This window comes from Eumetopias jubatus, unplaced genomic scaffold (genome assembly GCF_037043125.1).
Source record: "Eumetopias jubatus isolate StellerSeaLion01/CBP00866 unplaced genomic scaffold, mEumJub1_p1.0 scaffold_16, whole genome shotgun sequence".
In the NCBI taxonomy this organism is placed as follows: domain Eukaryota; kingdom Metazoa; phylum Chordata; class Mammalia; order Carnivora; family Otariidae; genus Eumetopias; species Eumetopias jubatus.
The window spans coordinates 77,191,505-77,218,433 of record NW_028274822.1 but is presented as its reverse complement, the minus strand read 5'-3'; the positions used below and the strand labels follow the sequence as shown (position 1 = coordinate 77,218,433).

Sequence of the window (26,929 nt, the reverse complement as noted above, 5' to 3'; positions counted from 1 at the left end):
AAGTCCCACACAGAAAAAAAACAAAGGAAAAAAACACCAAAGCACATCAAACTGCTTAAGAAAAAAATGATAAAAAGAAAAACTTTGAACATCCAGGGGAAAAGGCCACACTACTCAAATAAGAGCACAGATGAAAATGAAAGCAGACTTCTCATTAGAAATCACACAGGACAGAAAAAAAATGTAAAATCCTGAAGTGCTGAAGAAAAAAACTTTGTCAACATAAAATTCTATACTGAAGTGTTTTTAAACACAAAGACAAAGGCTTTTTTAGATCAATAAAAGCTGAGATGATTCATCAAGAGCAGACCCTTGCTATAACAAATGTTAAATTAGGGAAGTTATTCACATAAAAGAATAATATCAGATGTAAACTTGGATCTACAAAAAGGAATAGTGAAACAAATGGTAAATATAAAGGACATGTTTAAAACAAAATAACACACTGTGGTGTTTACAACATACAAAAAATTAAAATGTCTGATAATAGAGGCACAGAGATATGGGAGAGCATTAATAGACTGCATTTTCCAAATCTCAATCCATATGTTCTGCTTCCAATGTGACACTGATATTCCTCCAGTAAGATGGGGGGAGTGTAAATGTGTGTGTTGGGAGTGGCATCTATGTTCCCTCTCCTTGAATCTGGGCAAATCTTTCTAACTACCTCCACCTAGAGAATACAGCAGGAGAAACAGTGCATGACTCAAGATCAAGGCTAGGTCATAAAAGACAAAATAATTTCTATTTGTCTGGTTTTTGTTAGGATACTTGCCTTCGGAACCCAACTACTAGACTGTAAGAAAATTTAGGCTACATAAAGAGGTCATGTGTATGAGTTCTAGCCAACAGACTAAGCTAAGGTCTCATCAGCCAGCCTCAACCACTTGACATGTGAGTGAGCAAAATCTTCAGATAATCCCAGTCCTCAGCTTTGAGCTCCTTCTGCAGAGGCCACATCATTGGACTGTCCCTACTATATGCCCCATTCAAATGCCTCACGATTAGAATAGGTTTATAAAATTAACAGTGTATAGTTTTAGGCATTAAAGTTACTGGTAGCTTCTTATGCCATGAAAGTAACCGGGACAGGAAAAATTAAAGTACACCATTGTAAATCTGATAAAGTTATAGGTGAAGTGGTATAAAATTATTTCAACATAGGAAGAAATTAAAGATGTATGCTGTAAGCCCTATATCAACCACTAAAAATATTAAAAACATAAACCAAGTAAACCAAGAAAGAAGATAAAATGGAATCATAAAAATTCTCAACAAATGTTAAAAAAAAAAAAGAGGAAAAATAGGAAAGGAGAAAGAACACATGGAACAAATAGAAAACAAACAGCAAGAAGGAAAATATGGGGATGCGTGGCTGGCTCAGTCAGTAGAGCGTGCGACTCCTGATCTTGGGGTCTTGAGTTTAAGAACCATGTTGGGCATGGAGCTTACTTTAAAAAAAAAGGAAAATATGATTCAGCGGCGGCCACTGAGCAAATTGGACTTCACTTGTACACGTACCTCGCTCCGCTTTTTCTGCAACCATGTCTGACAAACCCGATATGGCTGAGATTGAGAAATTCGGTAAGTCGAAATTGAAGAAGACAGAAACGCAAGAGAAAAATCCACTGCCTTCAAAAGAAACGATTGAACAGGAGAAGCAAGCCGGTGAATCGTAATGAGGTGCGCGCCGCCAATATGCACTGTACATTCCACAAGCATTGCCTTATTTTACTTCTTTTAGCTGTTTAACTTTGTAAGATGCAAAGTGGTTGGATAAGTTTAAATGACTGTGCTACCCCTTTTCACATCAAAGAATTGAGAACTACTGACAACGAAAGGCGCCTGCCTCTCCCATCTGCCTGTCTGGCTGGCAGGGAAGGAAAAGAACTTGCATGTTGGTGAAGGAAGAAGCTGGGTGGGACGACAGTGAAATCGAGAGTAAAAACCAAGCTGGCCCAGGGTGTCCTGCAGGCTGTAAAATGCAGTTTAATCAGAGTGCCATTTTTTTTTGTTCAAATGATTTTAATTATTGGAATGCACAATTTTTTTAATATGCAATAAAAAGTTTTAAAACCTGAAAAAAAGGAAAATATGTTTAATACAAGCATATAATTACAGAAAATATAAACAGTCTACTTCAATTAAAAGACAAATGTTGTCAAATTGCATAAAAAAGCAAGCCCCAACCATATGCTATTTATAAGAAACACTGTTTAAATATAAAAACACAGATAGATTAAAAGGACGGAAAAATACAAATAAAGGCAGACACTAAGATGAAGTGGTATAAATATCAACAAAGATTTTGGAACAATGAATATTAGGAGGGATATTAATAATAATAGAGGGATTAATTCATTAACAGGACATAACAATCCTAAATATGTATATACCTAGTAACAAAGCTGTGACAGTCAAAGAACTGAAAGGAGAAATATACAAAGCAAATAAAGTTGGGAATTTTCAACATACCTTTCTCAGTAATTGACAGAATTTTAAAAATCAGCAAGGATTTGAACACTATAAACCAACTTGACCTAATAAGATATTTATATAATATTTCACCCAGTAACAGCAATATACACATTGTTTTCAAGTGTCGTGAAACATTCACCAACATGAACCATATTCTGGACCACTTAAGAAAAACAAAACAAAACACTACTCGGGAAGAAGGGAGGGAAAAAAAAAAACCACTTGAATTTAAAAGGATTGAAATAATAAAAAGCATGTTCTCTATAAGAGAATCAAACTAGAAAGATGCATTTTTTTTTTTTGATGCACTTCTAAATATATAAGCCACGGGTCAAGTAGATTATAAATTAGAAAATCCTTTGACTTGAATGAAAATGAAACATCAAAATTTAAGGGACACAGCTAAAGAAGTTCTTAGGGGTAAATTTATAGCTTTAAATGGTTATACTGGAAAAGAAGAAAGGTTTCAAGTCAATGATCTAAGCTTTCCTCTTGAGGAACTACAAAAACAAAAGCAAAAGGCAAAGTAAGAAGGAAAGAATAGGGCACCTGGGTGGCTCAGTTGTTGAGCAACTGCCTTCGGCTCAGATCACGATCCTGGAGTCCCGGGATCGAGTTCCGCATCAGGCTCCCTGCTGAGCGGGGAGTCTGCTTATCCCTCTGACCCTCCCCCCTTTCATGCTTTCTCTCTCTCAAATAAATAAATAAAATCTTTAAAAAAAAAAAAAAGAATAATAAAACATCAATATAACAGAAAGGAAAATACTACAGAACAAGCAATAGAAAGCAAAGTGATTCTTTGAAAAGATAAATAAAATTAATAAACCTCTAGCTAGATTGATCAGGAAAAAGGGACAAGCCACAAATTACCAATATCAGGAATGAAAGAAGGTATATCACAACAGATGTTACATAAATAAAAAAGACGTGTTAGAGAAAATAAGAATATTATCAGAACAAGAAAATATTATGCCAACAAATTATACAACCTAGAAGAAATGAGAAGACAAACTACCAGTTGCAACATGATCTGTGAATACTTGAGTATTCATAGCAGTTTTATTTATAATAGCCCCAAAACAAGAAATAGTACCCATCAACTGGTGAATGGTAAACAAATTGTGATATATCTATACAAAGGACTATTGTCCAGCAATAAAAAGAACTTCTGATACATCCAACAACACAGGTGATCTCAAAAACATTTTTCTAAATGGAAGAAGCCAGAATGGACTGTATGCTATATGACTCCAGTTATACGAAATTCCCAAAAAAAGCAAATAATGACAAACAGCAAATCAGTGGTTCCTCAAGGCCTAAAAATGAAAGAGAAGCTTAAAGGATTATTTGGAGTGCTGGGAAAAATTTTTCTTGACTGTGCTGGTGATCCCTCAATAGCATTTATTTGTCAGAAACTCACTGAATTATACACATAAAATGGATGAAGTTTACTGTAGGCAATTATACCTCAGAAGGAAATTTTAAGAATTAAATGGAATAAGAAAAATTGCGCCTGGGTGGCTCAGATGGTTAGGCGTCTGTCTTGGGCTCGGGTCATGATCCCAGGGTCCTGGGATCGAGTCCCGCATCGGGCTCCCTGCTCCTTGGGAGCCTGCTTCTCGCTCTGCCTCTCTCTCTGTCTCTCATGAATAAATAAATAAAAAGTTTAAAAAAAAATCTCAAAGTTAGAAATAAGAAAGGAATCACAAAGGGCAAAATAAAAGTGAACAGGATTATTAGGGGATGCCGTGCATATTCATATGCTAATAAATTTTTAAAATTTAAGTTCAAAAGGTAATATGCTATTAAAATATTAGATGCCAAAACTGATACAAAAAGACATGAGTAAATAAACCTGCAACAGAAGACAGTGACCAAGATAACAAATTACCCAACCACTCCTTTTTTACCCTGACAAGAGCACTAAAATCCAAAACCCACCTTTACACAGAAATTTTGAAATTTCTTACAAAAATGTGGTATACTGCCCTTAAGGTACTATGGAGGAAACATTACTTGAGTCTTAAAACTGATAAAATTAAAACAGAAAACTACAGGACAATCTTATTTATGAATAATAATGTGAGAAATCAGAAATAAAATTCAAGCAATTAAAGCATTAAAGATTTTAAAAACTGGGGCGCCTGGGTGGCTCAGTTGTTAAGTGTCTGCCTTTGGCTCAGGTCATGATCCCAGGGTTCTGGGATCTAGCCCTGCATCGGGCTCCCTCCTCCATGGGAGGCCTGCTTCTTCCTCTCCCACTCCCCCTACTTGTGTTCCCTCTCTCGCTCTGTCTTTGTCAAATAAATAAATAAAATCTAAAAAAAAAAAAAAGATTTTAAAAACTACTAAATAAGTTTTGTTCCGCGAACGCAAGCATTGTTTTTTTAATAAGTAAAACTATTGATATCATACAAAAGATTTAAGCAAAATGTCATGATAATAGACTACATATTTGATAAAACTCAACCAATCCCATTCCTTTTTATAAAAAGCAATAAAAAACTTGTTTTTTAATATGATTAAAACAATCCACTCCACAAATTTGATGGTTAAACATTAGTGGTCTTCCACTTAAAAGACAAAGAGGCGCCTTATTCAGTTACTCATAATAGCATATATTACATATTCTTTGCTCCAATTTTTTTTTACTCCAGAGTAATTTTTTAAGGTCCAAATAAAACAAGAGAATTACGAAAATGACTGAAATATGTATATCACTACTTCAATCTGTATAAAATTTAAGCAAAGAATCATTAGAATAATTTGTCTACTATAGTTGTTGGGTATTAAGCAAGTCTGCAAAAATCAATGTAATTCTAGGGGTGCCTGGGTGGCTCAGTCGTTAAGTGTCTGCCTTCAGGGATCAAGTCCCGCATTGGGCTCCCTGCTCTGCGGGAAGCCTGCTTCTCCCTCCCCCACTCCCCCAGCTTGTGTTCCCTCTCTCGCTGTGTCTCTGTCAAATAAATAAATAAAATCTTTAAAAAAAATGAATTTAATTCTATACACCAGTAGTAACCAGCTAGAAAAGGAATGGGGAAATAACTCCATTAAAACAGCAACAAAAGGTATAAAATACTTGGTAACTGGTGTAGTAAATGTATAAAAAAAACTAAACTTTAATGGGAGAAAACTTGGTTATAGAAAATTAATATACCATAACATCACAAAGAAGACAATTCTGTCCAAGTTAAAAAATGTAATGTACTTCCAATTAAAATATAACGAGGTATGTTGGACAACTTGAGAACTTAAAAAAATAAACTGGGGGAAAAATCAAAGAACATTCGCTTAAATCATGAAAACAGGATTAGCCCTATGAAATACTAAAGCAATGCCTAACCAAGGGACTGGGTCTCAAACTGAAAAATGACCTTCTCTTGCAAAATAAATGCAAATAGACTGCTGATTCATTCATTTGCTGACCATCACTGACACTAGTTTCTGTTCAATGTTTAAATGGCACACTCCTAATAGAGACAATCTTCCATTTCCTAAATCATAGCTTATGTTATCTGTGGTACACTAAAATGAATAATTCATGACCAAGACAGAATCCTTAACTGAAAGCTCACGTGTAAGAGGTACTGCAGGCCAAATATTTTTTCTTCAATATTTCTAAATGAATGTCTTAAATTCTTCTGTTGTATTACAATTTTACCATATCATACACACTGAAATAAAGCTAGAACTTTTTACTTGTCATGTGGACAACGGAAGTTGCAGTCACATGCAATTCGCCTCTGGAAAAGCAGCTAGCTGTCCATCCGAGTTACCTTACAGATATTAGGATATAAACTGACCCTCACTCTCCAAAATACTACATGCTTGGTCTGTGTTAGGTAATTTCTATAGGCTGTTTCTCTTCTTCACCAAGTTAGGATTTAATTTCCTGTCCTTAGCCTTTGACGAGATTTGATACAAGAAAGAAAACACAACCGTGAGAGCAGCACTTCCCAAAATAGGGTTAAGAGAGAACTGTTCTAGGTATTAAGATGGCAAGCAAACTCTTCCCCTGAGCAAGTGTCTTTTAACATTTAAAACAAAATTAAACACGTTTCTTTTTTACCACCTGTCTTGTCAGACCTCATAATATGCTAGTTCAGACTATGAATTTCCTAGAGAAAGATTTAATATGCAGCCTTTCTCAAGCTTACTTGATTAAAGGTTCCCTTTATTCTCAAAGAAACATTAATGGCAAATAGCCTTTGGAGTTAAAAATGATCTGTGTTCAAATTCTAGATCTGCCATTCATTAACTAACTATATAATCTTGGGTGAGTAATCAGTTTTTCAACTATAAAATGTGGTGGGGGAGCAATAGCTATACTTCAGAGGACTGATTTAAAGATAAATTACATACACACAGAGTGTTAAGAATATATAAACCTGATAAACTCAACAAAATTGCAATTTGTCTTCCTGAGAACAAAAATTAATGACCTTATTCCCATATACTCCCTCTCTCTTTCTCCCTTCCTTGCTTTTGTCTTTTCCTTTCAGCTTTCATTCCTGGATTTAACATTCCTCTCTGATTTTCTTTTAATTTAACTGTTAGTTAAGGAAGCCATTCGCAGAAGCTCTCCTACATACCAACTTACACTGTTCAACTAAATACCGGATAGAACCAAAAAGGAACAGGTTAATGGGGTTGAAATACATTATTAAGTGAAAAAAGGAAGACACAGCATCATGCTGTGTAGAGCACACTATCACTTCATTAAAAATTAAACAAAATAATGAAATTGAATGCTTATCATATACAAAAATTATATGTCATCAAAGTCCTAAGCATAAGAGCCAACACAATAAAACTCAAAGAAGAAAACACAGAAGAAAAGCTTCATGACCTTGGATTTGGCCATGATTTCCTGGATATGACACCAAAAGCACAGGCAACAGAAGAAAAAATATATTGGGACTTCATCAAAATTAAAAACTTTTGTGCACCAGAGGAAACTATTAACAAAATGAAAACGCAACCTATGTAATGGAAAAAAATATGACTGATATGGGATTGATATCCAGAATATATAAAGAACTCCTACAACTCAACATCAAAATCAAACAACCTTAATAAAAAATGGGCAAAGGACTTAAACATTTCTTCAAATACATACAAATAGCCAATAAACACATGAAAAGATGTTCAGCATCATTCATCATTAGGAAAATGGAAATCAAAACCACAATGATACCACTCCACACCCATTAGGATGGCAATTATCAAAGACAAAAAACAAAAAAAAAAACAGAAAATGACAAGTGTTGGAGAGGATGTGGAGAAACTGGAAACCTATGCACTGCCGGTGGGAATGTAAAATGGTGCCGCCACCATGGAAAACAATACGACACTTCCTCAAAAAAATTAAAGAATTACTACATGATCTGCAGTCCCACTTCCAAGTATATATATATTCAAAAGATGTGAAAGCAGGAACTTGAACAGATATTTGTACAACCATGTTTATAGCAGCATTATTCAATAATACAACAGCCAACTGATGGATGAGTGGATAAAAAGAATGTGGTATGTACACAGAATTCAGTGTTATTTAGCCTCAAAAAGGAAGGAAATTCTGACTCATGTTACAACCTGGATGAAATGTGAAGACATTATGCTAAGTGAAATAAGCTAGTCACAAAAGGAGAAATAGTATATGATTCCATTTATATGAGATATTTACAGTAGTCAAATTCACTGAGACAGAACTGTGGCTGCCAGGGAAAGGGAGGGGGACAGAATGAATTAGTGTAACAGGTATGGAGCTTCCATTTTGTAAGATGAAAAAGTTCTGGAGATGGATAGTGGTCGTTGGTACACAACAATGTGAATGTACTTATTAATGCTGCTGAACTGTACACTTAAAAATGGTTCAAATGGAAAATTTTATATTTTGTGTATTTAACCACAATAAAAAAAGAGGATTACATAGGATATTTATACATGTACGTTTATGCATACATTTCTAGAAGAATGGAGAGAAAGCTGGTTATAAATTTTCCTGCAGAGGGAGACTGGAGGATCAGGGATGAATAAGACTTAATAAAAAGGGGTTGAATATAGGGGTCTACTACACACACACTAAAAACTAATCTACAATATATTTAATGGTATGAAAAGATGTTCAAGGAATTTTAAATAGAAAAAAGGAAGATAACAAAATACTATTTGCCATTTAATAACAAAATACTATCTACCATTTAACATTACTTAAACACACAAACACACCAAAAAGAGTCTCAGAGGTGGGGCACCTGGGTGGCTCAGTTGTTGGGCGTCTGCCTTTGGCTTGGGTCATGGTCCCAGGGTCCTGGGGTTGAAACCTGCATCGGACTCCCTGCTCAGCAGGGAGCCTGCTTCTCCCTCTCTCACTCCCCCTGCTTGTGTTCCCTCTCTGTCAAATAAATAAATAAAATCTTAAAAAAAAAAAGAGTCTCAGAGGTGACATTAGAGATCAATAAGAAAAGAAGGGACCATTCAATAGAGCTGTAGAAACTGGATTCCTATTACCCTCTACTAATAGGATACAATATAATTAATCATCCTACAATGCTATTATCCTATGTTTAAATTATAGATGCCTTAATTTAGTCTTACCTAAATCCATCTTAATTTAGATTAAATTCTAAATTTAATCTAGATTTTAGATTAAAAACTTGTACAAGAAAGGCAAAGTGTTAACACTAACCCACTCCTATTTAGAAGAAAACATAGGAGAATACCTTTAAGACCTTGGGCCAGAAAAGGATTTATGACACAAAAGCACTCACCTAAGAGAGACGGATAGATTCTAGCTGTAGGTATAAACCTTAGGAAAACTCTTAAACATGAACCCCAGGGAATATATGCTATATATATAAACATGAACACACCACAGAACTCTTTGAAACAGCTCCAACCTAGAAACCTAAATATCCATCAAAAGGAAAATACATAAATTATGGTGTAATTCACAGGATAGAACATTATACATTCGTAAAAATGAGTGCAATAAGTGGGACACATCTTGAAAACGATATTGATTGAAAAAAAGCAAATTATAAGACATTTTATCTTTATCACACTCAACTGTAAAAATTAAAGTAAAAATAAATATGTTGTACAGTAAAACATTAAAACATAGTAAACGTAAAACCAGTTTTTTAAAAAGCAAGGGAATGCTAAATACAAAACTCATGACAGCAGTAAGGGGAGGAGGACAGGTAGGAGGAGGGATCGAGGAGTGCACAGAAGCTTCAAGAGAATACTGGTAATCCTGGGGCGCCTGGGTGGCTCAGTCGTTCAGCGTCTGCCTTCGGCTCAGGTCATGATCCCAGGGTCCTGGGATCGAGCCCTGCATCGGGCTCCCTGCTCCACGGGAAACCTGCTTCTCCCTCTCCCACTCCCCCTGCTTGTGTTCCCTCTCTCGCTGTGTCTCTCTCTGTCAAATAAATAAAATCAAATCTTAAAAAAAAAAAGAGAATACTGGTAATCCTATAGTTCTTTAGGTGGTTGGTGAGGTTCATGAGTGTTTATTATGTCTCATAACTTATATATACACAGTATATTCTTCTGCAGATATGACATAAGAAGGAAAATACAGTATAAACCTATTCCTATTTTTGTGTAAAAAATGATCTATAATTCCTATAATACCCAGAAGAGTTGCATGAAATGTTGCCATGAATTTTCTAGGTAAGTTAAATTTTAGGTAACGATAATTTTCTTACTTGAGATTCTGATGTTTTATGAATCAGAATGTGTGTAATTAAACAATAGTCACAAGCATATACATTTTTTAAAAGACCTGCAAAAGGGACACCTGGGTGCCTCAGTCAGTTAAGCATCCTGGGATCAAGTCCCCCATCAGGCTCTGTGCTCAGTGGGGAGCCTGTTTCTCCCTCTGTCTGCCACTTCCCTGCTTGTGCTCTCTCATTCTCTGACAAATAAATGAACTCTTAAAAAAAAAAAAAAGACCTGAAAAATATGCAACAAACTTAATGAGGGATTGGCAGAGGAATAAGTGGTTTTCTTTTCATTTTTTGTTCATCTGCATTTTCCAAAACTGCACCAATAATATACGTATTAGAGTTCTATAATCTCTTACCTGATACTCTTGCAGCCAAAGATGTTCCAGAATCCCAATTTTTTTTTTTTGCTTTTAGAAGGGCAACACAGAACATGTATTAGGATTATGTAACATACCCTAACATCAGGCAGTACCCCATAATCAAACACAAATATTTCTGCAACAAAGTGAAGAGTCACACTAAGAGGGATAAATAGATAAAGAACTTCATGTCAGGTCTTGGGGTTTTTTTTGCCATGAGAAGAGGTCTAAATTAGGTTTTATCACCAAAAGAGTGGAACTGTTTAGTGCACAGGACCAGAGACGTAAGGCTTCCAATTCTGTCCCCACTGGGCCAACCAACTTGGAGCTTAGTCACTGCAGGCTGTGCACTCACTCAGTTGAGAACAAGTAAAATAGCTGTTAAATGAATATTTCATAATAGCAATAAATCAAAGCATTTCAAATTCTAAACTAAAAAACATTATTTTTCTCTTAATAAAGCTAAAGCTTTCAAGCACATTTAAAAAATGAAGCTAATGAACAAGTGTCAAACTAAAATATTTGGAAGTTACCAAAATCATAATGTATATCAAAAATGTGACATAGCCACCCAGTAAACTGTTGACCAAAAAGAGAGTACCACTCATGGTATTCTTTAATTCCACAATTGTGCATTGAGAACCTACAACTCGTAAGGACTTCAAATTCAAATCCATAAACCCAACAAATGGGCCCTGCGTCCACACTATCACAAATACCAAGAGTTCAAAAATGAATGCAATAGGATATATCAGGTCAATTAGGAAGTGAGCCTTGTTCTCTCGGTCAAAATACCATTCATAGACTACAATCCAAAAGCAAGTGAATTCCATTTAGAATAACTGCATGTCAATGCTGAGAAAAACCAGAACCATGGCTGATAGAACATTTGTTAGAACGTTAAGACATCCAATAGTCAGCAATACTTTTAATGCAATGGTCAAGTATGGTGAAACTATTTGTTTCTAGTGATGCAGGTGCTCTCAAAGTGTTTTAATCCACTGTCACTGGGGCAGTGATCAGCTATCTCCTTATCCCTAACCTTTGTGGCAATGACCTAGAACTGATCATAGACATCAGGGGGTCACCACTCAACTGCTTGCAGGGGCTAGATAAATCACATAAACTAGTGATGTAGAGATTCAGGGTACAGGAACAGAAAGTGGTGGGCACTGAGGCAAACTAGAAAATAAAAGCTATGGGTGAAGGCACTCAAGTATTAAGACACTTGACCAAATTCAGTCCCTCTAATAATCAAATAATTGACAGACACACCTTCTATACAATGAATGGCCCATTCTGAAATCTCCTCTTGAAGTTGTTTTAATTACATTTGCTGGCATTGGACCCAGCAAATGCCAGCAGTCTCTAACAACAGTGTAAACTCATGGAACAGAGAATCCTATTTATTCTGCCTTAGTTACTATAGTGAAGCCCCAGCAGGCATAAAGTCAGTCATTAATTACAGAGATCAAATCTACAGTCTTATTTTTTCTAACCAAGTGAGCTATGTGGTCAAACAGTACAAGTGGTAGATAACTGCTAAAGAACAGGCCAAAGGAGACTCTGAATATCTAAGAACAACCAGAATAAGGACCAAATAGTAGTTGTTCTTTTATTTACTAAGAACTATAGAACGTAGGGCATCCTTAATGATGAGGGAGACCAATTTTTTTCTTCCTCCTGCTAACTAATAACTACTCACAGCCAAAAATCTGAGCTCTAAGGAGCTTGTCCCTGTACCCCTCTGAAGACCCTCTTCCATGTTTAAAAAAGTAAAGAAAAAAGGCAATAACAATATAAAACTGAAGAACCAGAAACACAGGCTGATCAAGCACTCATCTTTTTCCTAAAGATACAGATCATCATACTTGTGAGGAGAAATTCAGATCATAACCTCTTAGACTTCCTTGATGGTGGTGTTCAATATGGCAGCTGCTAGCCACACGTAGCTATTTTTTATTTACTTGGCTAGTCGGAACTGAGAAGACTTTGTACAAAAAAATGTAAAATATCTCAATTTTTGTATTGATTACATATAATCAATGGTATAAATATTTTTGATACATTCGGTTAAATAAACTATATTATTAAAATTAATTTTGTGTGTTTCTTTTTACTTTTCAATGTGGCTACTAGAATACTATAAATTACATAGGTGCTTCATGTTATATTTCTATTGGACAGTGCTAACCCCCAAAAGGCCATGTTTTACAACTAACTCCTTTAGTGATCTTGCTGGCAAAGAATAGATATGGAGAACACCCCCCCCCGAAAAAAACCAACAACTTCCAGTCATTAAACCAGTCATAGTCCCAAGACTACTGACAACACAGCAGGCTGCCAGAGTAATCTGGGCACTCACTTAACCAAAAATAAAGAACTCATATAACAATCATCTGAGGTTAATTTCTTCCTAAATGATTCTAGCGTGCAAAATATGAAGTAGACTGAAGAAAAATCTGTGAGACAAAAGATTATTTTTTTTCCTTAATGCTAGATATTTTAGGTAACTAAAACTAAGGTGTGACTTTGGTACTACACTGTTAAGTACAAACAGATTTAACATTTTATTTTTTATTTACTTATTTTACAAACAGATTTAATTTTTAAACCACTGCTTTTATCCTCTATAAACCCTTCAATATAAACATTACACAAGTAAAAACCACTTCACACTCATTAGACTGGCTGTAATAAAAAACATGAACAATGACAAGTATTGGTGAGGAGGTGGAGAAATTAGAACCCTCACACACTGCAGATGGGAATGTAAAATGGTACAGCTGTTTTGGACAACAATTTGGCAGTTCCTCAAAATGTTAAACACAGAGAAACCCTATGAGTCAGCAATTCCACTCCTATTTACCCAAGAGAACTGTAAATGTACATATATCTGCACAAACACTTTTACATGAATGCTCATAGCAGCATTATTCATAATAGCCAAAAAAGAAAGAAAGAAAGAAAGAAAGAAAGAAAGAAAGAAAGAAAGAAAGAAAGAAAGAAAGAAAGAAAAGGAAGAAAGAGAAAGAAAAAAGAAAAAACAACCATCACCTGAGAACAGGTAAGTAGAATGTGGTATATCTGTACAATGGAATAAATTTGGCAATGGAAAGGAATGAAGCACTAATACATGCCACATGGATGAACCTTGAAGACAGTACACTGAGTGAAAGAAGTCAAAAGACCACATATTGTATTATTCCATTTATATGAAATAGGCAAATCCATAGAAACCAAAAGTACATTAGTGGCTGCCAGGGGCTGGAGAGAAGGGGGTAAAGGGAGTAAATTACTAATGGATACAGAGTTTCATTTGAGATGAAAAAAAAGTTCTAAAATCATGGTTGCATAACTAGATTGTACACTTTAAATGAGTGAACTGTATGGTACATGACTTATATCTCAGAAAAGCTTTGGGCGCCTGGCTGGCTCAGTCGGTGAAGCATCTGCTTTCGGCTCAGGTCATGATTCCAAGGTCCTGGGATCGATCAAGCCCCCACACTGGGCTCTCTGCTCAGCGGAGAGTCTGCTTCTCCCTCTCCCTCTGCTGCTCCCCCTGCTTGTGCTCCTTCTCTCCATCAGATAAATAAATAAAATCTTTAAAAAATTAAAAAAATTTTTAAAAATTAAAAAAAAATTTTGAGAGAGAGAGAGTGAGGAAGAGGGGCAGAGGGAGAGGGGAGAGAGAATCTTAAGCAGGCTCCATGCCCAGTGGAGAGCCCGACACAGAGCTCAATCTCATGACCCTGAGATCATTACCTGAGCCAAAATCAAGAGTCAGATGCTTAACCGCTTAACCGACTGAGCCACCCAGGCGCCCTGGAATAATACTTAAATAAACTATGTGTCAAACCACTGAGAATAAAAAAACAAACAAAATGTAGTCATGTCTTCAATACTTTACAAGGAAACAAATAAGGAAACAAACAACAATCGAGAGAGGTAAGTACAGTGTACTAAAGGAACACAAAGAAGGGTCATCCAGGAACAATGAAGAGACAAATTTGTTAATTTTATATGTATAAAATCAACAGGACTTACTGACTTGTTTGATGAGGATTAAGAATGTCTCCAAGGTCTCCAGCTGTGACACCCAAGCCAGGAGCTCTCGATGATAGCTACGGGACAGGCTAAGACTGCCTCATTACCACATGTTGACTCACTATCAACTTGGTTAAGTCTACACTGAAGCACAAAGCTAGATTTGCAGAGCTGTATGGGGCCATTTGCACTTCTGCCACACGATGACTCTCGTTCAGTTTCCTATTCTAGTAGCTGGCTATCTTTTCCATTTGGTCTCATTATTTGAGCTTCATGATGCTTGAGTCTCTAACCTTCACCTTGTTTCATGTCCAATCACACCTGCTATTCACTGTTCTTTCCTACTTCTACTTGTTATTCCCTTTTGTTCTAAGTTGGCTGATAACCTTTGGCATTGGTTCTTAGACCCTTTGCTATCCACAAACAACAGACCCTTAGGTCTGTAGGTTATTTTCACCATTGCACAGCATGCAAAGGTACAAAACAAAAACAAACTTCTGGTTTATGTCTATTCAGATGACCAGGTTATTTAATTCTGACCTAAGACTGAGGCACTGCTGTATCTATACAATTTAAAATATGCACACACCAGGCCAAGAGATTTTTTTAAATTGCCCTTTCTGAATTATAATTATTAAACAAGAGAAAAGAAATGAGTTAAAAGAGAAAATAGATTTAGAAATAGGGAAAAAAATGAAGGCAAGATAAGTTTCTATTTTTAAAAAATTTTAAGCTCCTTAAACAAAAGCTTAAATACAAGGAATGTGAATTTCTGAAACAGCAAAAGAGATAGAAAATGTTAAACTGCTCACAAGCTACTTTCCATATAGCTTATTGCTCCTCATACTTCAAAGGAAGTTTCCTGCAAAATATTTCATTTGAGCATGTGATTGAAACTTTCCCCCAATTACCCCCCACAAAAGGCAGAGCTTTTCCCCTTTAAAAAAATAATATATATCACAAAGTGCGTGTTTGGGAGATAAAGTATAAATAAATTGGTAGCAGTTGGTCTGTGGTCAGGTTGAAGAAGATGAGATAAATGAAGACGACGACTTTAAAGAGTCTGTGGTCCTCTGTAAATGTCTCCCTTAGGTGTTCGGTTCAGGGGCTGAGCCACTTTCCCTTCTCAAGGTGCTGTATGGATATTAGCAAGTTAGGCAAATCTGGCCACAGCCCTTGACCCAACTTTACAGTAACAATTTTACTTTTGTATTTTCTTCCAAGAGTTGTGAGATATTAGGTTAAGTATTCTTTTTTTTTTAATTTTTAAGATTTTATTTATTTATTTGACAAAAAGAGACACAGGGAGAGAGGGAACACAAGCAGGGGGAGTGGGAGAGGGAGAAGCGGGCTCCCTGCGAGCCCAATGCGGGGCTCGTCCCAAGTATTCTCTCTTTTATGTGCCCTGTCATTGTATTTTTAAGGTGACATTCTATTCTAAAATCCAGCACCTGGAAAATTTCACCTCTAAAATAGTCAATCTTAAAAAAAAGGAAAATCTCAATCTCTACTATGTGTAGGTCCTTCCACCGTGAAATGAATTATTCTGATCCTATCCTTACAGAATTCATGAAGGTGGGAAGATAGCCACGTCAATATACTCAATACAAGGTCAGAAAAATCATGAAAGTGCTGCCACATGACAGGATCAGATAAAGAACTACAGACATCAGAATATTTCTCCTGGGCCAATCAGAAGGTTCTGTAACAAGAGGACAGCATTTCAGCTGTACCTTGAAAGATGTGTAGGACTTACATATTTAGAGACTTGGGAGAAAGGCTAACCAGGTATAAGGAGTCAGCTTAAATAAAAGGGGAAACAGTGAGTAACCCAGTTTGGCAGAAATAACAAGCATTTTAAAGAAAATATAGGGAAGTAGGGTTACAAGGCAAGAGTGTTTCGAACGTCAGACCAAAGAGGTTGGATTTTATACTGATACAATTAAAAAAAGGAAACAAAACACAAAACAGAAAACAAGACCTTCAAAAGCAATTCAATCCAAACTAGTGGCAATGTAAAGACCCAGAGAAGCAAAGACTAAATATATACACATCAAGTGTTCATTCCCCATTAAGTTCCCTTCAAAATTCCTAACTGAAATCCATGATTAAAATAAACAAATAAAAATCTCTAAACTTAAACTACAGTAAAAGAAAAAAGTATTTCCAAGATCAATTTCTCCTTCTCTCTAGCTTCAGAAAATATACAATTCTCTCCCTAACCAAAAAAATTAAAATAAAACCAAAAGACTATGGCCCTGTCTATACCAAGCATTCTACTTTCTTTCCTTATCTCTTTCTCATCTTATCTTGCAAACAAATGGCCAGTAACCAAAGGATGCCTTTATTTCTTCATTACCCTGACCTAATTTGCCTCTCACCCTCACTACTCTGATCTTTATTAGTGCACTTTCACTAATGACTTCCTTTGCAAATTCAACAGTCTGTTTTTTTCTTCATTCTCTTTGAACCCTGTTGCCTTTTACACTCTTGCCGCCCCCCCCTCCAATTCTCTGTGCCTTTTCTTTCATCGCCGTTGAGCTTTGCTAATTATCCTACTTCTGATGGAGCTTCCTTTGACGACTCTTCTTCCTCCCATTTTTTCCAGGCCTCCATCCTGCCCTCAGAGCTACTCTCTCCATCTTGGTTAACTGACCCCATCTCACATCTTTAACTCTCACTAGCCTCACAGTGGTCCCAGGTGGCATTTCTGTAGCAAGACTAGACTTGAGTCCCTATGAAAGTTATGTTTGAAAATACTTTTAAGGTAGGGCGCCTGGGTGGCTCAGTTGGTTAAGTGACTGCCTTCGGCTCAGGTCACGATCCTGGAGTCCCAGGATCGAGTCCCGCATCGGGCTCCCTGCTCAGCGGGGAGTCTGCTTCTCCCTCTCATGCTCTCTCTCTACCATTCTCTCTCTCTCTCAATAAATAAATAAAAATCTTTAAAAAAAAAAAGAAAATATTTTTAAGGTATCAGACCTTAATACTTTTAAGGTACTGGTGCTTGCACTAATCAATGCAGAGGTAAGAGAATTCAATGTCTAAAACTAACTTTTTTTTAAGACTTTATCTGAGAGCGAGCGAGAGCCAAGAGCATGCACAGAGGGAGAGAGAGGAAGAAGTGGACTCCCTGATGAGTAGAGAGCCAAATACCGGGCTCAATCCCAGGACCCCGAGACCATGGCCTGAGCCAAAGGCAGACACTTAATCAACTGAGCCACCCCAGGTGCCCCTAAAACTAACTTTTACCTCTAAGAATATTTTTTCTTAAGGTTTTATTTATTTGACAGAGAGAGAGACAGCGAGAGAGGGAACACAAGCAGGGGGAGTGGGAGAGAGAGGTAGAGAAGCAGGCTTCCTGCTGAGCAGAGAGCCCAATTTGGGGCTCGATCCCAGGACCCTGGGACCATGACCTGAGCCAAAGGCAGACGCTTAATGACTGAGCCACCCAGGCGCCCCCAACAGTATTTTTGCAAGCATTTTTGAGAAATGAATGTAAATTTCGGGGAGTTTGTAAGTCAGTGGAGCATATAGTAGTCGAAGATTTAAAAGTTAAGGCTGTCAGGCAAAGCCCGAAGATTTACAAGTTTGGAAAGTAAAGCTAGACAACTCGGGCAAAAAATTAAGACAAGGAAACAAAGTCAAACACTGTACTTAAGTCAAAATGTCTGTATAATCAAATTGAAGAAAACAACTAAAACTTTGCTGCACATGTCCTATTTAGGTCAATAGTGAAGCCAAAGTCTGAGGCCCTCCTATGAGCGGAAGTGGGTGTGACTGGCAGACGTGGTATGGAGTAAGGAAACAGATAAGAAACTGCTAACAGCCCCTCCTTGGGCATTTTAGGGTATGAGTATCCTGTGCATTCCAAAGAAAACCAGGAAAAGACTAGCATTATCCACACCACTGTTCTCATCCCTCATTTGAAGGAAACTGCCTTCCAAAGATCAAAATAAAACTTTTATGGAAAAACTTATTTTTATAAGTTTTATTCAATTCACGATTTTTCTTCATTTTTGGACTATGAAATGTGACTAAAAGAAGATGGCCTTATAGTACATTTCAAAGGCAACAATATTAATGACAATTTGCAAACTATTCTTTCTTTTTATATGACATTATTTGGATATCTCAAAAGAATTCTCACTAGAATGGACATCTCAAAGTTTAAATGCTGGTTACATTGTGAAACGAGAAAAATCATTTCTGTAGTGAGGAACTCTGTATCTGGAACCTGTCTGGATCTAACAATGTAGAGCACAAATACCTTGCTTTTATATTTCACTTAGCAATTTACAAGGCATTTGCACATATGTTATCTCACTGAACCCTTGCAACAACTCTTTGGAGTATACTGGACAGGCATAACCACTGTACAGAATACAATACTGTGACTAAGACAACACTAGAGCACAGTTCATCAGAGATGGAAATCACCCTCAAACAAAAACCTTCCCCATTCAAAGAAACCAGAACAGAATTAAATATTAACATTTTGGAATTTCAATTTCAAACAAAAATTTAATCAGTGGCACTGGCAGAATTGAATACTTTTTGAGCGATCACATATATTCAATACAATTCACGAACATGTAAAAACCAAGCAGAGCACATCTCTACTTTAGCACACTTTGGTTTTTTTATCCCTTAGTGGTTCTTCAACTATAAATACCAGAACTCCAAAATAGAGATTATCAACTCTTCTTACCAAGTTAGGGTAAAACCTAAAAACCAAGAAATGGGATTTTCTATTAGGTCTCTATTAGGCTAATGTATATTCATTGGCCTAATACCTTAAAAATATTTTCAAACCTGACTTTTCACAGGCACTCAATCTAGTCTAATCATAGCTAATGAGTGGGTCTGTTTTAAGTTGTGGACCTAGTGAGACCTATTAATAAAATCTGGGAGGTAAGAATTCATTGTGAGGATCATGGGGACTAACTGTAGATTTTCCCTATAAAACTGAATTTGGTTACCTGGAGCCCCTCTAGACACCTAAGAGGTTAAAATTACAGAAGAGGAGCACTCTACCTCTAACCTTTTAACTGAGGATTGGAAAATATTACAGAAACTCGTTGCAAAGTTGTAAAAATTTGGTTTATACATACAACAAATAAAACCAGTATTTTCCTTTAACTCTCAAGAAGCAACCATTAAACTCCAGAAAATATATTCTAGAATTTAACAAATCAAGTCATACTTATGGCTCTATTGCCAGGGACAGCAATCACATAAAGTTCAGATGCCAAATGTAGCCAATAGGACTTGGCTAGACACCCTCCTCTTAGGACATCCCCTGATTTTCCATGAGATAGTTTGATGAAACACAAGAATGATAAAAATAAGTTATTAATGTTGAAGTAAAATACAATTATACAGAACTCCATTAACACCTCAATTCATGGCATTTGTCATCTCTAAAAGAAACGGTCACATAGAAATCTGTTGTAAGAAATGCATGGACATTAGGCATTTTAATTCATAATACCACTTGGCAAATTATAGGCTGATATGGTTACACACTCTCCAGCTTCCCTCTCCCCCATCCCCAGGCTTCATAAGAAACACTGAGGAAAATGATTTCAGTACATATTCCTGGTCTTAGTTTTGGTTAATTTCAGTCTGAATCATGCATCACCAAACCATTATTATAGCATATTAACTCTAAGCAAAACATGTTTTAAAAGTGAGCAAATCTAACATCTATAATGCTAGACACACATTTTCAACTAGTTCCTCTCTGAAAAACTTGCATAAGATGCAAAGACCACAAGATAGGAAGAAACAGGTATGATCACAACAGATACAATGACACACAACAGTAATTGCACAGAAGGGACTTCCAGAAAGTTCTGGAGATCTGTGTTATTTCTCATTCTCAGGTGTAGCACTATTTGCAAATACCTAGCAGGATAAAGCCCATTATCATCACAGTATATTACCTCAATATAATGCAATCCTTAGAGATCTTAAGATACATAGCCCAGGGGGAAGCGTTCTCATTCATTTGTTCAGTAAGTATTTACCAGCTACCCATTACATGCCAGGCACTGGAGAGAGTGCCAAAATAGATTCTTACCCGTGTTAACTTTTAGTTTGTTTATTGTCTGTCAACCCTCAGACACACACACAAGATGAGACTGTGAAGAGCCTACTGAGGAACCTGGATTTTATTCCAAGTGTGACCACTGAAGAGTTTTAAGCAGAGGACAGGCACATCTGATTTTAGTCAGAAGTCCACTCAGGAGAATGGCCATGATGTGGAGAATGAGGAGAGGGGAACCCAGTGAGGAGGCTAACAGGGAACTCAAGCAAAAGATGGGCTGGCTTACATTAGTGATTGTGGAAATGGAAGTAGAGAGATTCAGTGACAGAATCTTCACGTTAAACAGTCTTGACTTTGAGCCCTTTTACCATTTACATGTTATTTGGCAAGTTACTTCAATCCTTTGAGCCTGTTTCCTTACTTATCAATGCTTTAAAGCCCTAGCACCCAGAAAACACACAATAAAATATTATGATACTACTTTGGTAACAAAATTCATCCCGATGAAGTTCACATGTATTTATTTCCTTTTCCCTCTACACCAACATTAACCCTAACATAAGTCATTTTTACCACCAAGATTCAAACACTGCATTGACTCCATCAAGAGAGAAGTTCCTAAAAAAATTTAAAAAGAGAGACAAGTCATGTTTCCCACAGAACTTATGCTAAAACAACTGCTCATAAATATATATCGAGCAAGGTGTTTTCCTCAAATTAATAAAAAAATCTAGTTTGCACCTTCTATTTGTGTTTTCACAGGCGTTCTTTTACTTCCTCGGTACACAAGCAAAAAGTCTACAAAGCTGAATCTTGTGGTTACATCGTGATAAAGATTGTGGTGTTACTACCAATTATTTCAATTTCATCTGTCAATAGCTTTTATTTAAAACTTTATTAAGGATGGGATTCTCATTCTTACGGCACTGTGACGTTAGGAAACTAAATTACCAAAAGCTCTCTTTTACAAGGATTATAATAAACACTCACCTATCTGTAGCTTTCCCTTACATTTAAAATGTTTTTTCAACAAAGGATGAACCACCCTGAAAATTTATCATATTCAATCAATGTATTCTAAGTAGAAGCTATGGGCAAGACAATGTGCTAAGTATATGGGAGGACAAAGGGTAGTGTAACAGTGTCCTTACCCTCAAGGAGTTTACAATCTAATGAAGAAGCTAGATATTCACACACGTAAAGGAAAGAAAGATGCAGACGACTACAAGAATCAACAACAAAGAGATCACTTTCAGTTGGGGTGATCAGAAAATCCTTCCCAGCTACGTGGAATTTCAGGTGAACCCTTGGGTAATGGGATTGTGACAGAATTTGCTAGAAAGAAAATGTGATGAGGGAAACAACTTTCGAGGACAAGAACTTTGTTTTTCAGAGCTGCTGCCTAGCCATTTTACAGTATGATACCTGTAATCACACTCAGAGTCTGGACATTTAGATAAGGATTTGAGTTTAGGATGCCCACAAGTCCCTGCTTTGCTTTTCCCCGGGCACCTTTAAAAATAACCACTAGAGGTAAGCCCCCCAAATTACGGACCTCCACACCAATCACCTTATACGTAATAGGTATTTGCCATCCTAGTCTGTATCTCCTGTTCATGACCTGGGACAGAGCACTGCCCTTTCCCTGGCTCACCGGGCCCCATGGTTTCAGTTACCAGGGTCAACCACAGTCTGGAAGCAGATGATTCTCTTCCTCATGTACGGTCATAAGATTACAATAGTAGCCTAATGCTACATCACAATGCCTAGGTCATTCATCTCACTTCAGCTCGTCACATAAGCATTTTATCATCTCATATCATTACAAGAAGGGTGAATATAGTACATGAAGATACTTTGAGAGAGACCACATTCACATAACTTTTATTACAGTATGTTGTTATAATTGTTTTATTTGTTGTTAATCTCTTACAAGGCCTAATTTCTAATTTCAACTGTATCACAGGCATGTACATATAGAAAAAACATAGTATATGTAGGGTTTGGTACTACCCTCAATCTCAGGCATCCACTGATATCCTGGCATGTAAACCCCACAGATAACGGGGGACTACTGTACTTCCACTGTATGGGTATACTGAAACTGCACCTTCAACTGAAGTAACCCCTTGGGATTTCACTTCCCCAAAGTGGGAACTTGGATGCTGAGAGAGCTACCTGCCAACTACCTGGGTGGCTTGTGCCCCCTCATTCATCAGGTCATAACCTACATATTCTTAACTCAGTACACCCACTCTGGCTTCCCAACACAGAAAGCAAGCACAAGAAACCAGAAAACAGCATGAACAGCATGTGTAGAAGTTTTTTTAATTAACTTTTTATTATGAAAAATGTAAACATGTCAAAGTATACAGAACAAACCTCCAAGTACTCATCACTAAGCTTCAACAATTACCACCTCACGGCCAATCTTGCTTTAGAATTTACATATCTTATTATATGAAAATCTTGGGGCACCTGGCTGGCTCAGTCGGTGGAGCTTGTGACTCTTGATCTCAGGGTTGTGGGTTCGAGCACCATGTTGGGTGCAGAGATTCTTAAAAATAAAATCTTTAAAAAAAGGAGAGAGAGAGAGAGAAAAGAAAATTCTAAGGAACCTATTTTCATCCTTCTGACGTCTACTTTTATATTCTTCACTGACTCGATCGACTCGATCCTCAGACAATACCTCAGACTGTCATAACAGTCCCCACAAGGCTGATTTTCCTAAAGGCAACATACAAACGAAGTACAAGTCTGTTAAAAAAAAAAAAAAAAACAACTCCTATTTACACAAACCAAAGGAACAGTGACAAAGATACTGAAAAATGAGAGATAATCCAAAGCTCAGTTCACATGTACTTCTGGAATACCTTTGTCCACACTTATATTACAAGGAGAATGAAAACAATGATGAGAGAATTTGTGTCAAAACAAAATAAAGCAACACAGGTGAAGTATCTTGGACAAATCACTTGGCCTCCTGAGCCTAAGTTTCCTCCTCCATAAAACAGAAAATGATCACCTACCTCAGGGAAGGGTGGAAATTAAACCTGTACCTTACATGGATAATTACCTACGGTAACTATCAGAACCTAGAAAGCTGCCTGGTTTCCCAATCCTCTCTCCTCATACACCTCCCTCTCTCAAGATGATGCAAAAACTTTCTCCATCTCAAAACTTGCTAAAGGTGAGAGCCTAATAAGCATTCTGATTTCAAGGAGCTTCTCTAGCAAAAGGAGCTGAGATTGAAGTATTTCAGTAGGATAAATACTATAAACTACCAAACTTCACAAAATAGTCCCACCTTAACTAACAGAGCCATCCAACATCACGTATGGATAGTGTGTGGCCAAACTAACTAGTAAAACCCTCTCATTTTCCCCACTTCTTGGCCAGTGTCTGTCTACTCCTTCAACCATCCACAGTCTCTATATGGCACAGTAAAAGCACAAGGGCAGCCATCAGGACTCTCAGCTGGGGCAGTCAGTGTTAAGAGCTCAAGATGAGTTAGTTAAGTTAGTTATGGATATGTGCATAAGAAAGCTCAAATCTTGTGTTCCATATTACCTGCTAAGGAGAGGCAGCTCACTGTTGCTCAAAACTATCCAATTAGTTAACACTTTTAAAAATACACTTGTAGTCACAACTGTTCACCAATGTTTTAATTCTTCTTTTAGTGTTACCTTTTTTCAGACTCTCACACTTATCTTCTTTTTGAGCACTGAAGTTCCCTTTTGAATTATGATCTTCCATCACCAATCCTCTTCCCATATGGGAAGACACAATGAGTTCCTAACTTACCTATCATAACCTAAACCACCACAAAGCATCCACTCCATTAAAGCCCTTTACCTAAAACCATTCTTTATTTTCACATATTACCCATTTTTTTGCTGTTCCCCTAACTCACATATCACCCATTTCTTTGCTGTTCCCCTAACTATAATGTAATAAAAAGCAACACTTTACAGTTTGCCATGTGCTTTGTAAAGTTATTCTTTTACAGCCTATGAAAAAAGGCAATTCCCCTATTTAATAGGTAAGGGAAAGGGAATGGAGAACTTACTATCTTGCCCAGTTACAAAGTCAGTGGTGAACAGGACTTCCAAACAAAGCCTTCCAACTCCAAAAGCCATGCTCTTCCCACTCAATTATTCTCTTTTCTAACAAGGGAAAGCAGTACAATTCTGTCTCAAACCACGTTTGCTTCAAAGAGTAAACCATCTTCAATCTCTCTAGATTGCAACTAGATTGCAATCCCACACCTACCATCCCATTTCTTCCTTCCTCACCCCCCGGTTATTACTTCCTCCCCACTACCCAATTTCTACTCTTCAAGGAAACTATCATCATTCCTTCAATCCCTCCTGGAAATATTCCACCTCCACATGCTAAAGGGAAGCCTCTCACACCCCTCTCCCCAAACACTGCACTTCCTTCTCAGGATACGTAAGTTCTCCCTCCATGAACTACACAGCACACTTCTCAGTCCTTAACAAGCTATTTAATAACTTTGGAAGTCCCACAAAAATGGACATAACTTGCAGATCTTACATCTCCATACCTGATCCAGGGCAGCAGGCCACTTTAAATTCTGAAGAAGAGTACCAACCCTCACAAAGATTCTGCTCATGCCCCACTGCCACCAACGACTTCCTTTCCAGAACGTGGTTATCCGAACAGGATCCCCTCCCAACCTCTTCACAAGGGACTCCCCTCCATGGTTCCCAAGACGCTCCCTTCTTCCGCGGTTTTCCTTCGGTCACACCCGGGCCTCTGCCCACCCCACCAACTCTCCCTTCACTCGCCAGCCAGGTGCCAAGCAGCAGCTCCAGTTAGACGGCTCCTCCTCTTTCACAACTTCCAAGTTCAGCCTCTTATCACCTGTTTTTCCCACCAGCTTCCTCGCAGCCCAGTGGCCGACCCTTGCCCCGGCCCGCCTCTGCCCACCCTTCCAACCCTCCTGTCCAGGAACCACCCCCACGAATCAGTCCCGGGGTGCCCACGAGATTCCACTTCCCATCCGTGGGCTTCCCACCTTTGGGGTCATGCTCCCCTTCTCCATCACCTGCTCCGCCCATGACCAGGTGACATCTGCCGCGGCCGCGGCCGCCGCCTCCATCCCCCGTCTTGGACTCCGGGTCCCCGGCCACTGACCGCCTTCCACGAGCGCCAGCCGCCCCCTCTGGTGGGGACGAGGGGGGCGTGCACCCCCAACTCCCGCCCCCCCACCAACGCGCACCTGTTCCTCCTCCTCCTCCCCCTCCCCCCCCCGGGCCGCGCCGGCGCCCCGACCCCCACCTGCGCGGCGCCCCGGCCTCCCAAGCTCCGCACTCACCACGAGTAGGTCTGCTCCGCCATGGCGCTGACTCTCGTGGGCTCCGCTGCAGGCTCTGGCCGGGCCCGGCGGCGGCGGCGGGGGAACGAACGGGCGGCGGGCTCGCTCGGGCCGGGAGCGGAAGGCGCGGCCGCGGCCCGGCGCTCGCTCGCTGGCTCGCACGGCGGGCGGGCCGGGAAGGCGGCTGGCGGGGAGAGGCCGGGCTCCGAGGCTGCCCGCTCCCTGGGCCCCGGGGCGGGGCGGGCTCCGCTCTCGGCCTCCCTCACCGGCGGCGGCGGCGGCGGCTCCGCTGCGGCTCTAAACCCAACATGGCGGCGGCGGCGGCGGCGGCGCTGAGAACAAGGGGGCCCCGGGGCGGGCGAGCGGCGAGAGGGCCCCGCGCTCACTGCGCGCTGGGCCGCGGGAGCGCCGCGTTGGAGCGGCGGCGGCGGCGGCGGCCGAGGGACATGGCCGGCGGGCGGAGGCGGCGGCGGCTGAGGGGGGCGCTAGGCGGTGAGGCGAGGCTGCTCGGCTCACACCCGCTGAGGGGAGGAGAGGAGGGGGCGGGGGCCAGTCTTGGCCCCGCGCGGGTCACGTGCCCAAAACACGCTCACGTGATGCGCGCGCCCCGCCCCTCGCGCCGGGCCCTTGCGCTAGACGTCGGTTCGCTGGTTCGAGGCGACTGTTGCTCACCCAGCTTCTGGCGGTTGGGCCGCCTCCTGTCGCTTGGTGCCGCCTCCTCCCCACGCGGAGCGGTAGCCTCAGGCCCCCTCCCCTTCCCCTTTAAGGGGCTGCAGCCGCCAGCCAATCAGGAGCCCCGATGCGCGTCCGCTGGCTGCCACTCAGCTGTCAGCCGTCAATCAACAGTGCGCGGGCCGAGGGTCCCCCAAGTGTCAATCAACCTGTCAGTCCGCAGTCGGAGCACTGCATCCCTTGGTTCGTT

General features: G+C 39.1%; 2 protein-coding genes across 2 annotated transcripts in view; one reads left to right on the top strand and one right to left on the bottom strand.

Annotated features, from left to right (window-relative positions):
- The window catches only part of SPPL3 (signal peptide peptidase like 3), a 135,380-nt gene extending 108,856 nt beyond the window's left edge, over window positions 1-26,524 (bottom strand). The window contains exon 1 of the mRNA XM_028116494.2: window positions 26,008-26,524. Within this exon, the coding sequence (XP_027972295.1) occupies window positions 26,008-26,030 (23 nt within the window). The 5' untranslated portion in view covers window positions 26,031-26,524. The remainder of the gene's footprint in view (window positions 1-26,007) is intronic.
- LOC114219074 (thymosin beta-4-like) lies at window positions 1,510-1,801 on the top strand. Its single transcript, XM_088019760.1, has one exon. It carries the CDS (start codon window positions 1,545-1,547, stop codon window positions 1,677-1,679), a length of 135 nt encoding a protein of 44 aa, XP_087875886.1. The 5' UTR covers window positions 1,510-1,544; the 3' UTR covers window positions 1,680-1,801.
- Window positions 26,525-26,929: the final 405 nt, after the last annotated feature.

What these genes read in the sequence shown, in the direction of transcription:
- LOC114219074 (XM_088019760.1), top strand. Translation starts at nt 1,545, where the DNA reads ATGTCTGACAAACCCGATATGGCTGAGATTGAGAAATTCGGTAAGTCG.